The following is a 16,808-nucleotide window of genomic DNA, read 5'->3' as shown; positions in this document are numbered from 1 at the left end:
TAAGTCTTGTTATGTAAGGTGGGGCAGCTTAGAAAACAAAGAAGCCAGGCCCCTCCAGAAAGCAGCCTCGTCTGCTGTTTGCCAGAGCACAGTGCTCCAGGGCTCCAAATGCAGAGACCCACAGGGCGATTGTAGTAGGTCGGGCCATGCAGTGCTGGGCTGGAGGGTAGACAGCTGCGTTCTGATTCTGTCACTAGGTAGCTTTGCGACCTTTGCCACTCTGGGCCTCCCTTTCTTCTCCATAAAATAGAGCTGAACTACATGATTTCCAAGGCCCTTTGAAGCTCTTTGCCTCAGCCTCTGTTGGCCTCCGCCAGGAATACTGAAATCCTCAGGTCAGGTACTCCCAGTATCTGCTCACACTTAGGATTTCCATGGGAATCTGACTTTTCATCAGTCAACATTATTTCCTTTAAAAGATACCTTTTCATTTTGATGTGGTATTGATGTTTGAAAAGCAGGACATTGAAAGAGAGCTGAGTCTGACTGAGGAAGATGAGATTAGGTGCCCAGGTGGGTTCTTTACACCACACTCAGACCAGCATAGAGTCTGTGTATTATTGGACGGACCTTCAACAGCATCCAGTCCAGTCTCTTCATTCGGCAGATGTGAAGAGTGAGGCTCCGTGAGGTAAAGTGACTGGCAGAAAGCCAGTGGCAGAGAGGACGAGAATGCAAGTCTCCTGCTGTCTAGTCTACTGCTCCTCACGCTCTGCCATATTACTTCTTTCACCACCATTTTTTTTTTAACAGCTTGAATTCCTGATTTTGGAGGGTAGTTGTTCTTTTAAGTTTTTATTGTTCCTCTGTTAAAATACAGCTTTTCATCAAAGTAAAGTTTACTCTCCTAAAGGTCTTTCAAATGATTAATACGTTGAATTTTTATGTCAGCTCGCTTCCAAACTCCAAGCTGGGCAGAAATCGGCCTTAGCATGCTAAGCCGTGTTTGGTGGTCAGTTTGCGGTGTTAATGAGCAATGAAGACGCTGTGAAAGGGGGAGAAAAGACAGGTTTAGTATAAGAAAGCTGGAAGTTTGAAGGGGGAGGGGAGGGTACTAAGAGGTACACGATAAAAGGGACATTAAGATTCCAAATATATATTCCTTTTGTAATTATGGGTTACTAAGCTACAATTTACATACAGTAAAATTCACCCTTTCAAAGATGCATTTTTTTTTCCGAATTCTCTTTGGCTAAGGGCCAATCCTGTCCAGGGTTTGTCTAATACAGAGAAGGCTGACACAACGGGTTTTAAAGATATAGAGTACCAACTAGGAGAGCAGGATTCTTATGGCTCTGCCACTAGTATGCTGTGACCTTAGGCAAGTCACTGTCACTCTACAGGCCTCAGTTTTTCAGTTTGTAAAGCAAATAGGTTGGACTCTGTCTTTAAAGGACCCCTCAAGGGGGTTCCCAAGAAAAATATTTGTAAGATTCCACAGAGAGACAGGCCCGCTCTGACTAATTCATTCCTTTCTCCTCTGCTTTCAGTTGACACTGCCCACGTTCCCTGTGGTGGTGAAGATTGGCCATGCTCACTCGGGCATGGGCAAGGTAAGGCTGGAGCCTGATGTGCTTCGGGATGGAGGCCAAGAGAGGCACTTTCCAGAGAGCCCAGTTATGGTCTATTCATCCAGCTCTGTTACTGAGGAATTTTTTCCAAGGACAAGATGATTTGGTCTCTCTGAAGCCATAAACGTCACCCAAACAGGCCTTTTACAGCAAGCAGAGTGTATTGCAGGCCACCTGCTTGGTCCTGTCAGCCCTTTGCAGCAGGTGTGGGCCCTGAGCCCTGGGAAGGGAAGCTAGAGAGAAGGGGCCTCCTAAGGAGATGTGGTACCCAGGTTTGCATTTGGATGGGAAACACCTTGATGGGTTTGGAGGGTCAGGGCTCTTGTGACTCTCAGTGTATGTTTGTGTATGTCTCCTTTTGTCTCTCTCTGCCTTCCTCCAACATTAGGTCAAAGTGGAAAACCACTATGACTTCCAGGATATTGCGAGCGTGGTAGCTCTCACCCAGACCTATGCCACAGCAGAGCCTTTCATTGACGCCAAGTATGACATCCGGGTCCAGAAGATAGGCAACAACTACAAGGCTTACATGTGAGTGGGGGTGGGGTCCCAGCAGCTCTTCTTCACTTTCTCCTCAGCCCAGTGGAGAATCTGAGCCTCCAGATAGCAGCCAACTCTCAGTTTAACCCCATCTGGCCCACAAGGCAGAAAACAGAGAGAGGGTGCCAGTCAAGACAGGGCCTCTTAGCCTGGGTTCTTTTCAAGTCAGAGGAGGGGATCCATGAACTAAGATGAGAAATAAAATTAATCTTTATTTTCACTAGCCGTTAAATGAAATTTGGCATTCTCCCCAGTTATGAACAAAAACTAGACTATGGTAGTTGCAGCAGCACATGTGACTTTGTCACTAAAGGTGATCACAGAGATTTTTTGTATTTTTGTATAGTTGTGACAGATATCTCTAATTACCAATTACCATGTTTCCCCGAAAATAAGACCTAACCGGAAAATAAACTCTAGCATGATTTTTCAGGATGACATCCTCTGAACATAAGCCCTAATGCATCTTTTGGAGCAAAAATTAATATAAGACCTGGTCTTATTTTGGGAGAAACATGGTACTGTTATCACTACTTAAGAATCATGGTAGTTATTAGACCTGACACTACATTTATCCCTAAAAACATATTTGTTATTTATAAAGAAACATTTTTTACTAATCACCGATTTGTTTAATGTTTTGATAACTCTACTTTGATAATTTAAATAATTGAGTTCCTTTGTTATCCTGTATTCTTTATGCATTTGCACATCTTACATATTTTATACATTGAAAGGAACCTGTATGCTTCACAAGGCTGCCGGAACACAGAAAAAAATTAAGAAACTCCTGATGTAAATATATAGCCCCTAAAACACTACAGAGCATTAAAAGCCTAGTGGTTATGAGAGTAGATGACTTCTCCACCTAATTGTGTCCATTTGCTAGAATGAAAAGTTAAAGGTTTCCTCCCTTAGAATTTAGAAAAAGAAAAGATTTCAAGACTACCTGATCTTCCGTTTTATATATATACAGAGCATGCCACAAAAATGTATACACATTTTAAGAAAGGAAAAAAACTGTATTAAAATTATGCTGCTGGTAACCACTTTGAGCACTTCTTGCAATTGCAGAAGTCAAACGTGACTTGTATTCATCTTTTGTTACCAGTATATATTGAGTATTATAATTTTAATACAGTTTTTTCCTTTTTTAAAATGTGTATTCATATTTTTGGCACCCTCTCTGTTTATATAAATGCAAATGGATTACAATTCCAGTTTGGAAATATTGACCTCCCATTTAAAAAAAATTAAGGTGGTACTTTTTTTTTTTTTGCAAAGAGAGAACATTATAATGTGTGAATTTGATCTTTGCCACCCAGGACTTAGCAGACTTCAAAGTTCAGCAGCTTCCTTTTCCCCTACCCATCCGTTTCCATTTTTCTTCCATCATCCCCTTTTTAATGTTTCCACTCCCCACCATGGAGTTAAGAGCCACTTGCCTGTACTCCCTTCTCCTAACCCTTCACATAGCTCTACTTTAGCCCTGTCATGCATATAAATTTGTATCACACTCCTCTGAGCATTCTGGGCAGAAAGGATGGAATCGTCTCTGCAGCCCCACTACCTTGTGCAGCAGTGAGCACACAGAAACCCATTAACAGCTCTTGTGGAGAACCGAGGCATAGAATCTTTTTTACCTTTATTGACTAGATTCCTACTTTTTAAAAGTTTGAAAGTTTTCATTTATAGTCCTTCTGCTTCAGAAAGGAATTTAGGGTTGCTTTTAAATTATGCACAATGTAAGACAGGATAATTTAGAAGACCATTATAAAAACTATCTAAAAGAAGCAGAAAAATCAATATGTTCAGGCACCTAAGAAAACAGAGTTCCTATCCTTTAATTTTAAAATCCTCTAAATAAATAAACACAAAATGTTTATGACAGTGAAGCAAGAATGTCTTGATCCTTTAAAAGAAGACACCACATTTTTAAGGCTTGGGGTTCCCAAAAGCAATTTAAATGAATTGTAAGAGACTCTCCAACCATTGATGAAAGGTGGGTGACCAGAGGAGCTTTAGAAAACATTTACTTATTTCTTTTATTGGCAAGGGACAGTCAGTTACTAGAGGAATGTTCAAGTCTTCTCAGGTCCTCTTCTCCAAACTGTTGGCTATCCCCTTGCTCTCAGAAGAAGGAATTGGCAAGGCAATAGGAATGGTAAGGTTTGAGAGTCTTCCCTTCTCCCCTAGTCTTACCCTAGAGATCCAGAGACAGCCGCGTTTGGTGGGAAGAAGGTGCTGTTCCTGCTCCACTCTCTGCAGGCAATGATGTGGGCCCTTCTGTGGAGGTCAGATGCCCTACGAGTCCTGAGAGGCAGTTGAGCTGTCACTGAGTGGCTTCTCAATGTCCCCTCTGTCCCCACGTGCCCCAGGCAGCCTGTACTGATCTGTGCCCTGCATCCTGATGCTAGAGAAAGGTGTGCAGTGAAGGACATTATTGCTCACTCAGAGATTCTGAGAACCCTGGTATGTACCATGGCCCTGTGCTAGGAACGTGGAATTGCGTGACTCTCGGCCTTTGCCCTTCAGGAGCCCAGCCTTGTCACAGGGACGCACCTATAAAACACCAGTGTTAGGAAGACAGCTGCTCTTCCTACTCAGATTTTGTAAGCCATTCCACTGGTCGTTGTTTGTTTTTTTCTGAGCTACGTAGCAGGGTGTACAGGAAAGCATAGCACAACGAGGGAACCAAGAGTCCTGGATTTTTATCTTATATCTACTTTGACTAGATATACAAGCTTGGACAAGTCATCTAACCGTTCTGAATCTTAATCGCCTTGTCTGCAAAGTGGGGGGCAAGAATCCCAGCCTGCTCATAATAGGGAGGTTGCGAGGAGGCGCTGGTGAGGAGCTTGCAGGGGAAGAACCTTGCAAAGCAGTCAGTACTGTACAGAGTGTGAGGACTTGTTATTACCATAGGAGTTGACTCACTGTGCTGCCTTGGGGCTCTGAAAAATTAGCTCTACTAGGTTTCTCAGTGTCTGAAATCAGGTCTCTAGAGAGGGTCCTCCTGGGAACTGCTGAGTGGAAACTGCCACTGCCCATCTCCAACCAGTAGTCAGTGATAAGGACAACACATGCATGTCTGTGTCAGTGGTGTGAGCAGGGCTTTTCTGGTCCCTAGGCCGTCCCCATCCTCTTGACTGTGTCTGAGTGAAATCTAATAATTAAAAAGACATATTTTCAGTGTTTTACAGTTTATTTAAAACTGTATCAATTGGTCCCCATGACAACCTTGTACTTACACAGGGGTAAGAGAGACTCAGGTAAATGACTTACCCAAGGTCACCCAGCCAGTCAAGAGCAAATCCAGAACCAGACACCAGGTTATCTGCCTCCCACTTAGCCCAAGACTAGTTGATTCTAACACATGGTCATGGATGGATGGTGCAGAGGGCATAGCAGAGAACATGTTAGTGACTTGATTCCATCAGCTCCATTTGTTGAATGAAGTAACTTAAGCCTGAAGAGGTTAATTGACTTGTCCAGAGTCACACTGCTAACACTGTAAGCCCTCAGAAACCAATTGTTGAATGAATAAGTGAGCTAGTACGGAAGCCATTGGGAGATAGTCCAAGAACCCGGAGGGTGTTCCCAGGATCAACAGAATTCAGTTTGTATATACAGTAGTCCCTTCTTAGCCATGGACGCCTTAAACTGCGAACAGTACCAAACCCTATGCATACTATGTGTTTTCCTATACATACATACTTATAATAAAGTTTAATTTACAAGTTAGATACAGTAAAAGACTACCAACAATAACTATAATGAAGTAGAACACTTATAACAATATAGTAAAAGTTATCTGAATGTGGTCTCTCTCCCAAAATATCTTATTGTACTGTACTCACCCTTTTTCTTCTTATGGTGATGTGAGGTGATAAAATGCCTGCATGACAAGACGAAGTGAAGTGAATGATACATTATGAAGTAAAATAAGTGTGACTTGAACCCAAGCACGGTGATACCTTGACAGTCAATCTGATAAACAAGACGGCTACTAAGTGACTGCTGGGCGGGGCGCATATGCAGCATGGATGTGCTGGACACAGGGCTGATTCACGTCCTGAGCAGGACAGAGCAGGACAGTGCTAGATTTTATTATGCTACCCAGAACGGTGTGCAAAAAACTTATGAATTGTTTATTTCTGGAATGTTCCATTCAATATTTTCAGACCATGGTTGACCACTGGTAACTGAACCTATGGAAAGTGAAACCGTGGATCAGGGGGGACCACTGTACCAAGTCAGCCCAGATACTAAGTAGACAGGCTGTTGAGAATACAAGACAATATATACTCTCAAGTGGTTTACAGACTCGTAGACAGCAGACTTAGCTCAAATAACTGAACAAGTAGGTGTAAGATTGTAAGTGCGGTACAGGCAAAGTCCTATCGGGGTCCTAAGGAGAGCAAGCACGCCTATGGTTGAAAGATCAGGAAGGTTTCATGGAGCCACAGCAGTGGTCTGGACCCTTGTAGAGAGGAGGAGAGCATTTCAGGTGGGGGTTTGGCAGAAGCACCCAGACTCTAGGCTCAGCAAACAGGCCCCTGGGCTATTTGTGGGAGAAGCAAGTGAGGAAAGAAACGGTGAACTGAAATTCTGGAAAGTTTCCTGCCCTCCTCTTGTTGGTGTGGCTCACTGCCTGTCCTGTCCTGGCGGGCCCTTGCAGGAGGACATCGATCTCAGGGAACTGGAAGACGAACACTGGTTCTGCGATGCTGGAACAGATCGCCATGTCAGACAGGTGAGTGAGCGGGGGCTTCCCCAGGTGCAGAGGTGTAACATAGGAGCCTTGCCTAATGGGAGCCTCTACTCGGACAGGACAGATAGAACACAAAGGCCAAGCAGCCAGTTAACAATTTCAGGCAGGACTGTTATGTGCTAAATTATGGAAATAAAGACTGGACATACCATAGAAGCTCCAAGCGGGGAGTAGTTACTGTGGGCTGGAATAGCCAATGAAGGCCACCTTCATTATAAGTGAGACCTGCTCTGAGCCTGGAAAAAGGGTAGGATCTGGAGAGCAAAGCAGGAGGGCACTGAAGATAAGGCAGGGTGCTTGATGGGGAAGGAGGGAGGGGAGGCTGGGGAGGGCTTATGGGAGGGGCAGAGGCAGCAAGGAGAGAGCATGACCAAGCAGGCTGGGTGTGAGCTGATGCTCCAGCTTCAGGACACCTTCCCATCTCCTCCAGGTACAAGCTGTGGGTAGACACCTGCTCTGAGATGTTTGGTGGCCTGGACATCTGTGCTGTCAAAGCTGTGCATGGCAAAGATGGGAAAGACTACATTTTTGAGGTAAGTCTGGCCTAAGGAGTATCTCAGTTAAGAGAAAACTCCCAAGGCTGAAGGCAAAACTCTTGGCTTGAGATCTATGTGGACAGCCCAGGTTACATGTAGGTTAGACTCTCCTGGGCCATGGAAGGTTCCCAGATGACACCAGTGAATGTGTATAGCAAAACACCTCTACCAGTGGGGAGCTATGGTTTCCAGCCAGCCAGGCTGACCCACACTTGGGTAAGAGATACCAAGTCTGGGTTCCTGGGGTCCTAGCCTAATGCCATTCCTCTGGGAAGACTGTAGAGTTTTTATTCTTGGCCTCAGAAAGAACCACTCAGTCTAATCTGATCACTTTTCACATGAGAAAACTGAGGCCCAATGCCGTGAACACGTCCAAAACCACAGAGTGAATCAACCTGGGCTAGAACTCAGGTCTCCTGGATGCAGGAGACTCTTTTTAGCATCTCTCTGAGCCTTGAAGACCCTTTACTCAGTCTGGTCCTCTCACACAACTTTGCTGCCTTCCTTTTACCATATTAAGGGGAAAGGCAGTATGAATCCTTCACACACATTTCTGCCCAATCTTCCAAGGAAAGGCTCCTCGCCAGGAGTTGGTGGTATTTGTAGAGGATTAGTGCCCAACGTGGCTTCAGAATCTACTCCGTGGTCTGCTTGGTATGTAACCTCTGGATGGTCGTACCTCCCCTTTCTGGGTGGGCCTCAGTTTTCTCATCCATAAATGAGAGAGTTGGGCTGCAGAGTCTGTGATCCTAGGCAGGCATATAACTTCCTAAAGGAGGAAAACATTGACCTGGACCTTGAGGTATAGGGAGAATCAGGACGGGGGCGAAAAGGGAAGTCATCCCAGGTCATGAGCAAAGGCAGGAAACTAGTCGTTTAATGGGCAGAATATGTGTGGAGACACAGATTGCGTGGGTGAGAATCACAGAGATGACAGTTGCCTATCTTGACCAGAGTTAGGGGAATGGCCTTCATGTGTTCCTGTCCCTCTGCCTGCAAAACGCTGAGCCCTGAGTCTCTACTCTCTCCTGCCCATTACTTCTCCCCACTATCTTCAGCCACCAATCTTTCAGTATCGCTTGCAGCCTGGGTGAAGATTGGGAGGAGGCCCAAAGCAAAGGTTAGAAGGAGGAGGGGACAGTGGTCCTGTTTCTGCAAAGGAACCTGCTCCCAGCTGAAGAGGAGGACACCAGCGTCACCCCCAGCCTATTTCTGCTGACTTAAGTCCTCCTCATGCTGAAAGACCAGCAGGCCTTTCATGCCTCCGTTGCCTTTCCTAACCAGGTCATGGACTGCAGTATGCCGCTGATTGGGGAACACCAGGTGGAAGACAAACAACTCATCACTGAACTAGTCATCAGCAAGATGAACCAGCTGCTGTCCAGGACCCCTGCGCTGTCTCCTCAGAGACCCTTAACCACCCAGCAGCCACAGGTAAGCATCCGGGAAGAGACACAGGAGAGCCAAGAACCATTCCCAAGTGCACTGCTGTAGACCGTGGTGGCTCTAGGATGGAACAGAAGTCTGATACCGACAGGTGTGGATGGGATAGATGCAGTCTTTTCCCCATTCCTTCCCTTCCCTTCCCTCCCGTCTGGAGGCCTGATTATCTTCCACCCCTACTCCCCTGTATTGGGAGCCTTCTCAGTAGCAATCTGCAGTGTCAGCTATAGAACTGTGCAGAGATGGAGTACTGGATCGCTTTCCTCTGAAGTTGAAGTCTCCAGGAAACCAACGCCAGTTTCCCTTGGGATTTGGGAGGCTCCCACTTTTAAACTGGGAGGTCTCTTAGGAAGGGCTGGGTCAGACCTCTCAACAGTTGTTCACTGTCTATGAGGGGTCTGTCTCATTTGTAAAGAAAGAAGGGTGTTTCTACTGGTCTGGAGAGATGGGCGAGGTAGGTCCCTCATTGTGGGAGAGTGATGAGGTAAAATCCAAATTAGAAATCTGTTTTCCTTCCTAAGGGAGAGGAGGCAGGTGTCTTTAGTTGACTGTGGCACGTGACTCATGGCCAGTCACATTCATAGTGACAGTGTACCAGCTGCAAGTCTAGTGGGAGATCCACATGGAAGTTTTTGGAGAACCTCAAGCTCTGTGGATCTACACTGGGACAAAGAAAGGCAAGGACCCTGGGTCCCAGGGTCTTTAATCCCATCTAGGAAATATGTCATTTTTCAAAATACCTCAAACTCTTCTGTCCATTGAACTTTTGTATAATGAAGTGGTAAGAACTCTCGATCCAAGAACTGAGTCCTACTCTGGCTCTTCCCCTAGCTGTGTGACTTTGAGGGCAAGTTACTATCCTTTTTAGGGGTCACATTTTATCACTTGTAAATGAAAATCTTTTAGAAATCTTTCTTTCAAAGTCCTACTTCAAACAGTTAGGGAGGTAGAGTAGAAGAGTAACTCAGAGTATGGGCTTTGAAGCAAGAACTACCCAAGTTTGAATCCTGGACCCTCCGTTTATTGATTTTGTGACCTTGGACAAGGATTTGATCTGTGGCTCAGGAGAGAGCTAAACAAGGGCACCTATCTCCTAGGGTTGCTATGAGAATCAGATGAAGTCAAACACCTGAAATGTGGCATAGTACATCATAAGCACTCAATAAAGGTTACCTGTTGTTATTACATAAGCGAACACCCTCGGGCATGGGTTCCCTCTAAAACCTGAGACTTTGAGACCATCATTCCTTTTTCTAAAGACAGTAGCCAAGTAATTGGATCTCAGTCTTTCAGGAAGAAAGAAGAAAAGGAGAGGGAGGGGAAAAAACAGTATAAAATAGTCTATTATTTTAGTATAGAAGCAAATTACCCTACATTTGTCTTCTCATCATTTGAATATCACAGAATCATAGCATAGAAACATAGTAGTTGGATATTTATAATAATGAACTTGAACCATCTAGAAAGGATTGCATGGTTAGTCAATATTCCATATTCTGTTTAAGAAAGCTAGAAACATATAAGAAATATTTCTGTAGAAAATGTCTCAAATAAAAGAGTATGACATTGGTAAGTCAAGTCCCTCTTTGGATCTCAGTTTTCCCACCTACAATATGAGGTGATATCTAAATATTGATGAGATGATATTTTAGGGGACATTTTGAGCTCTAAAAATTTCTTTGGGTAGAATACTTCCATCCTTACTGATGGCTGGATAAATGGGAGCTTCTGGGCTAATACCTAGATGTTGACTCTGACTCTTTTTTGGTATCCAATTTGAAAGTAGCCCTATGTGGCAGGATGTTATCATCTATTATTAGTGCTTATGGGTGTTTCACACCTTCTAGAGCTCATGCTGTGTCAGTGTCAGACCTCTGACCGAGTGCAAGAATGGTTCCTGCACTTCAGGAATGTTACTCGCTAGAGAACTACACTAGGTAATTAGGAGAAAAAAGCTTAATTGCTTGTTAGCGATATAGCCCATTATTTAAATATTGTACTTAACTAGAGGTGATAAAAAAATTTTCCTGATTAAAAAAATATCAGGCCTGGGGTAGGTTTTATGATTTTGTAAATCTGACAGAATCAAAATCTTTGGGCCCAACTCTTGCCTTTTAGTCTACACTGCCTCTCCCTGTGATGGGTTGAGTCGGTTATTGCTCATTCCTGCTTTAGAGGAAGAGTGACAGTAGTTTCTTCTTCCCTTTAACCCTGAGAAATACAGAGAACATTTGGTAGCTGCTTAAAAAATTTATGACATAGTAAGGGAGCCCGACTGTCCAGACAAGATAAACAAATATGGGCTGCTCTGGGAGGCTGTGAGGGTCCCTTAAGTACTTCTGTAAATGTGTGCAACACTCTCCGCCTCCTACCGGGAAGTCATTCCGAACCATCATGAAGGCTACCCTGAGATTCGGGAGATCCGACTTTAGCCTTGTCTTTGCCACCAAATCACCAGGTGACTTTGGGTAGATTTCTTTCTATTTCCGTGCCTCAGCATCTTTGAATGTGAAATGAGGGTTGTACAAAAAAATTGCTATGATTTCTTCTAGTAGTGAAATTTAGATTATATGAAAATGATCTCTGAAGCATAAAAGTCAGCAACAGAGAGAATTCACACAAAAATTGTTTCCACCTCATAGCTCTTCTTTGGTACAAGCCCCTTATTTTGTAAACATTAAATATTGCAGCTGAAATAGTTTAAAGAGAAATCTATCAGAGCCAAGGCAGGAAACATGATAAGGAATGAGCTTCCCTAAATATAGGGGCTCTTACAAAAATCCCTTGTAGCAAAGCCAGTCTGGCTCAAGGATAAATTTTTCTCTGCTCAGCCTCACATTTGAAGCTACAACAGAATATTATAGAAAGCACAGAGGCTAGTCCCTCTCTGCCATACCATTATGTGACCTTGGGTAAGTCACTTCCCATCTCTAGACCTTTCTCTCCTTACCTATAGAATAGAGCTGAATTACATGATACCTACATCCCTTTGAATTCTAAGGTCACATGAAACCTGGAGTCACCCCAACTGCAAAGTCTGAAGGAACAGGCCTCCACAAGACTGTCCCACTCCTGATACCGACAGAAAGTTCAGAGTTCCCCCAAAGACCCTCAGGTTCGATAATTCTCTGGAAGGACTCATAGAACTTACTGAAAACTATTATACTCACAGGTATAGGATAAGGATACCTGTGAAAAGGATAGGATATCTTTTTTCCTTACGGGAAAGGATACAAGTCAAAAATAAGCCAAAGGAAGATGCATAGGGCAGAGTCTGGGAAGGGTCCAAACACAAAGGTTCTGTTGTCCTCAGGGTGTAATACCCTCCTGGTATCCATATGTGCCAACCAGGCAGGGAAGCTCACCCGACCTTCAGTGTTCGGGGATTTTATTGGGGTTTTATTTCATTTCATTTCATTTCATTGATTGAACCTGGTTGAACTCAGTCTCCCCTGTGTCTGGAGGTCAGACTAATACCGTCTGTCCTGAGGGGCCCACATGAGTCGCCTTATTATCATACACTATCAGGTGTGGTCTGAGGGGCCCCCCACCATGAATAACAAAGACACTCCTATCACTGAGGAAATTCCAAGTAAATAACCAATTTCTAGGTTATCTCCCATGAGTGGGGGACAATGGCCAAATTTCTAGTCAAATTCTTTATTTCATATGTAATTAAATTAACTTAGAAAATGTTTCTCAAATACTTTGTAGGCTTGGGGCCATGCCTTATTCATCTGTGTTTCTAGTGACTAGCACAGGCCTAGCCCAAAGTATTTGCTTAAAATTAGTTAATAGACGTAGGGCTACAGTGATGAATGAGATATAGTTCCTGTCCAAAAGTTGTTTATATTCTAAATCGAAATCATGACAATTCACAGAAGTCAGTCACCATTTGTCAGATGGTGTCTTCTTGTGTCTTCTATTAGCTTCCTCCTAAACCTTGTGCCTTGACCCCAGGCCACCCCAAAGACAGAAGACACGCAACGGTCTGTCACACTTGGCAAAACTCTGCAACTTGGGCTTGAAGTCATGACTGCACTGGTCATATTTCCACTTCCCATTTCTCCCTGATAATCTTTGCACTGGTCACATTTCAGTCATCATGGCTCCAGGTCCATGAAGCTGTCAGACCAGATTGCCTTTGTATTCCCACTATCACATCGCCCAACAATGTGCCTGCGTCTTTACCCACATGAATCTGCTCCTAAGGCCTGCCCTCTGTGGTGATCTGGATCTCACCTCTGTTTTGCTTTCAAGTAGCCCCTCTCTTCTCTGTCTTCAATGGAGAAGATTATCACCTCAACACACAATTATCTCCCATTTAAAAAATAAAAACAAAGACCTCCTTCAACTCCATACTCTCTTCCAGCTACTGCCCCATTTCTCTGCTCCCCTTGGCAGTAAATCTTCCTGGGTTATCTTAGTCATCATCTCCCCTTCATCACAGCAGGTTTTCTTTTCAACCTGCTCCTGTCAGCATTCCACTTCTACCATCCCACTGAAATTGCTCTGGTTAAAGTCATCTCCAGGTGACCATTTTTTTTCTTGTGTGACTTCTCAGTAGTCTTGACACAGTTGACCAGTCCCTCCTTCTTGGAACACTTTCATTTCTAGGCCTCTGGACCCCACCTTGCCTGGTTTTCATTCTACCTTCTTGGCTTCTCTTTCTTACCTCCTTGGCTGCTCCTCCACTTCTGCTAAGCCTCTCAATGTCAGTGCCCTATAAGCCTCATCTGTGTACGTTCCTTGGCGTTCTTGGCCAGCCCGTCTCTATCGGCTGCCCTGCCCACTTCTTGATCTCCAGGTTACATTTCTAACTCCTGCTTCACATCTTTATTTTCATGTCTAAAAGGCATCCTTAGTATAACATAGTCAAAGCAGAACTCTTATTTTTTTCCCCCCTTAAATCTTATCCCCACTCCTAAGTTTCCCCAAGCAATTCACATAGACCCCTCCCTGCCTCTTTGCCCTCGTACCATCCCAGCTCTTGCTCACTGTGCCCTAGGCATACTGGTAAGGGCCTTTGTATTAGCTGTGTCATCTCTGCAATATTCTTCCCCTTGTGTTTGCATGGCTGGGTCCTTCATGACAGTATAACTGAAATCTCCTCAGTCATCTAATCCAAAGTTGCCACCTAGTCTCTGACTACCACCCTCCCTTCTTTAATTTTCTTCATAGCACTTGCCACTAGCTAAGATCATCCTCATCTGTTTCTTTGTCTCTTCCACTAAAATGTAAGCTCCTCGAGAGGGACTTGTTCACTGCTGTGTCTCCAGGGCCTAGCAGAGTAGCCGGCACCCAGTAGCACTGAATATACACAGTGGATATTCTAAGGGGGTTGGGAGCAGTGATCTGCCCAGGTGCCGTCAGTCGTTGGTAGTAAAGTTAAACAATAACAAAACTAAGTCAGGCTGTTTTTTTATTATCATCGTGTGATAACAGTTTTACCCAAATGACTGTGATGAAATACTCCTCCTACCCAGGCAAACCACTCCCATCTTCCCTGCCCCTTCATATGCCATTGCAATGCGTATGTGTTGAATAAGTTCCCAGTTGGAGTAAGTGTCTTTAATAGTCGTGGCAGCATATTGAAGTTGGTGTTAGGATCTTAAGAACAGTTTGGTGGCATGCAAATGAAAGGGATGTAAACCAAAGGTCATTCCCTGGGTCCCAGCCGGGACTTTGCATAATGAACTGAGCCGTAGGTGCTGTCCCTAATTCCTGTGCCACTCCACAGTCAGGTCCCCCTGGCTGGCCTCTTTCTTCTGTGGCTGTGGCCTCTCAGGCTGAAAGAGCATCTGGCCTGAGTCACAAGCCCTAGGAACTGCTTCTTCCTCAGTATTCTAGGTCCAGACCAGGACAGACATGTCGTGTTTCCCCGAAAATAAGACCTAGCCGGACAATCAGCTCTAATGCGTCTTTTGGAACAAAAGTTAATATAAGACCCGGTTTTATATTATGTTATATAAGACCCGGTCTTATATTATAGTAAAATAAGACCGGGTCTTATATTAATTTTTGCTCCAAAAGAGGCATTAGAGCTGATTGTCCGGCTAGGTCTCATTTTCGCAGAAACACAAGCACAGTATGACTAGCCATTTGTCTTTCTCTCTCTCTCTCCCTCTCTATCCTTGCCTGCAGCTCCTAAACTTCCATTTCTTTAATTCTATCTAAAGGAGGCTCGGGGTGGGAGGAGATGAGTATACAGGGCACACTTTACTTTGTTGTCAGCCAGCCTAAGCCTAAGATGGATTAATCATAGAAAACAGTCATAGGAGTGGGCCCAGGCTGGCTGCTGTGTCCACTTTAAAGGAATAAGGGCAGGAGTGTGAGAGGCACTGGCTATGTTTCTGAAAGCAGGGAGGTGAGTGGTAAAGCCTTATCTGGCTGATGACAGCTTAGCCTCAGCCTGGCTGGGCTGCCCGCTCCAGTGTGCCCACTGACTCGAAAGTGTTTTAGGGAGACAGTTCTCAAGGTGACAGTGACACCTGGTGGCCAGAGATGGCCAAAGCTCCAGGCTATGGACCTACAGAACCTCCTCTTATACACCCTGCTCTCCCATCCGTCCTCATGTTCACTGACCCTTGGGGTTTGTCATCTGGGATCTGAGCTAGGCCTACATCCTGAGGCCCTGGAGAGGTGTGGGCTGCTCCTGAGACTCGCGGGAACCAGAGAGAGAACCTCAGGTGGACAGAGCTTTCAGGTCACGCTAGTAGAGAGGGCACCCTAGTGCTCTCTGTCATTTGGCTAATCTTTTTCCACTTCCCATTACACTGCTCCCACTCTTTTTATTTTCCTGTAAAATCTTCCATGGCCAAAGGGCTAAATTGCTATTGCAGGGATATCAGACACCAATAGGCTTTCTGTTTGGCTTGTGGGTTAGATCCATGAGGAGCGATTCTAAGACCCAGCCTGTGGAAGCAGTAACACACATACATAGTGTCCAGGGGGAAAACAAGCCTCTTCTCCTACCCTGAGCTGATCAGACCACACCTGCCGTTTCCAGTCTGAGGGTCACAATAAAACAAGGACAAACCCTAACTGGCATGTGCTCAGAGGAGAGAAAACCAGGAGGTGGAAGCATTTGGCTCGTGCATTTTATGAGTAAGAGTTAAAGGAGCTGCAGGTGAATAGCAGTAATCTCAAGGAGCCCATGACTTCATGTCTTCAGCTCTTAATAGCTGTCACGGGCTAGAACGGGAGCCAAAAGGCAAACCTCCTGTCGCCTCCTGAAGACAGGAGCAAACTCGGTAACACTGAGAGAGGAAATGGCTGCTCTGGGAAGTGGTGTGTGTGTGACTGCCACCACTGCTGATGTTCAAGCAAGGGCAGGATGGCCACTCACTTGTCAGGGATATTATAAAGGAGCGGGCTAGGGGTGGGGCTGTTGGAGCAGGTAACTTTTGAAATCTCCTTCCAGATCTGAGATGCTGTGATCCAGGCTGTGTGTTAGCCCCAGACCCGCAAAAGGCAGTTGATGAGAGTTCAGAACTGAAGGACTTAGGCCTAATCAACTCTGGGGTCTGGTGGGATATTCCACCAGTGCTTTTTTCCTGGCTCTCTGGTCTAAAGAGATGCGCATAGCATTTCCAGCGAGGTATTTCTAGCCACAAAGGCTGGAAAAGATGAGGTCTCCTGAGTGCAAGGAGACCAAGATTACCGAGAAAGGGTTTCTTTGGAGTCTACGGGGCAATGAAGTTAGGGAGGGGGCACAATTCAGATCCCAAACATGGGACTAAGAGAGCTTCACTTAGCTTAGAAGAAGTAAATTTAGGACAAATGAAAAGCCTTCCTGCTTCCCACAGCAGAACTGGCTTTAGGGAATTTGTTCCCCAGTGAGCCTAAACTGAAAATGTGAGGAGAGTTGAGGCAGGTTCAGATAAAGTCACTAGTGACTGGATCACTTAACCAGACTATTAAGGGAAACTGACTATTTTGGGG

General features: G+C 44.8%; 1 protein-coding gene across 3 annotated transcripts in view; it reads left to right on the top strand.

Moving 5' to 3' along the window:
* The window catches only part of SYN2 (synapsin II), a 169,489-nt gene that overhangs the window by 138,103 nt on the left and 14,578 nt on the right, over nt 1-16,808 (top strand). For all 3 annotated transcript variants that reach the window (XM_074312977.1, XM_019732629.2, XM_074312976.1), the window contains exons 6-10: nt 1,491-1,553; nt 1,960-2,102; nt 6,793-6,867; nt 7,316-7,418; nt 8,706-8,855. In XM_074312977.1, coding sequence (XP_074169078.1) covers nt 1,491-1,553; nt 1,960-2,102; nt 6,793-6,867; nt 7,316-7,418; nt 8,706-8,855 — 534 coding nt within the window. The remainder of the gene's footprint in view (nt 1-1,490; nt 1,554-1,959; nt 2,103-6,792; nt 6,868-7,315; nt 7,419-8,705; nt 8,856-16,808) is intronic.

Source organism: Rhinolophus sinicus, linkage group LG10 (genome assembly GCF_036562045.2).
Source record: "Rhinolophus sinicus isolate RSC01 linkage group LG10, ASM3656204v1, whole genome shotgun sequence".
In the NCBI taxonomy this organism is placed as follows: Eukaryota; Metazoa; Chordata; class Mammalia; order Chiroptera; family Rhinolophidae; genus Rhinolophus; species Rhinolophus sinicus.
Note: the sequence above shows the minus strand (reverse complement) of the source record. Positions and strands in the feature narration are given on the sequence as shown.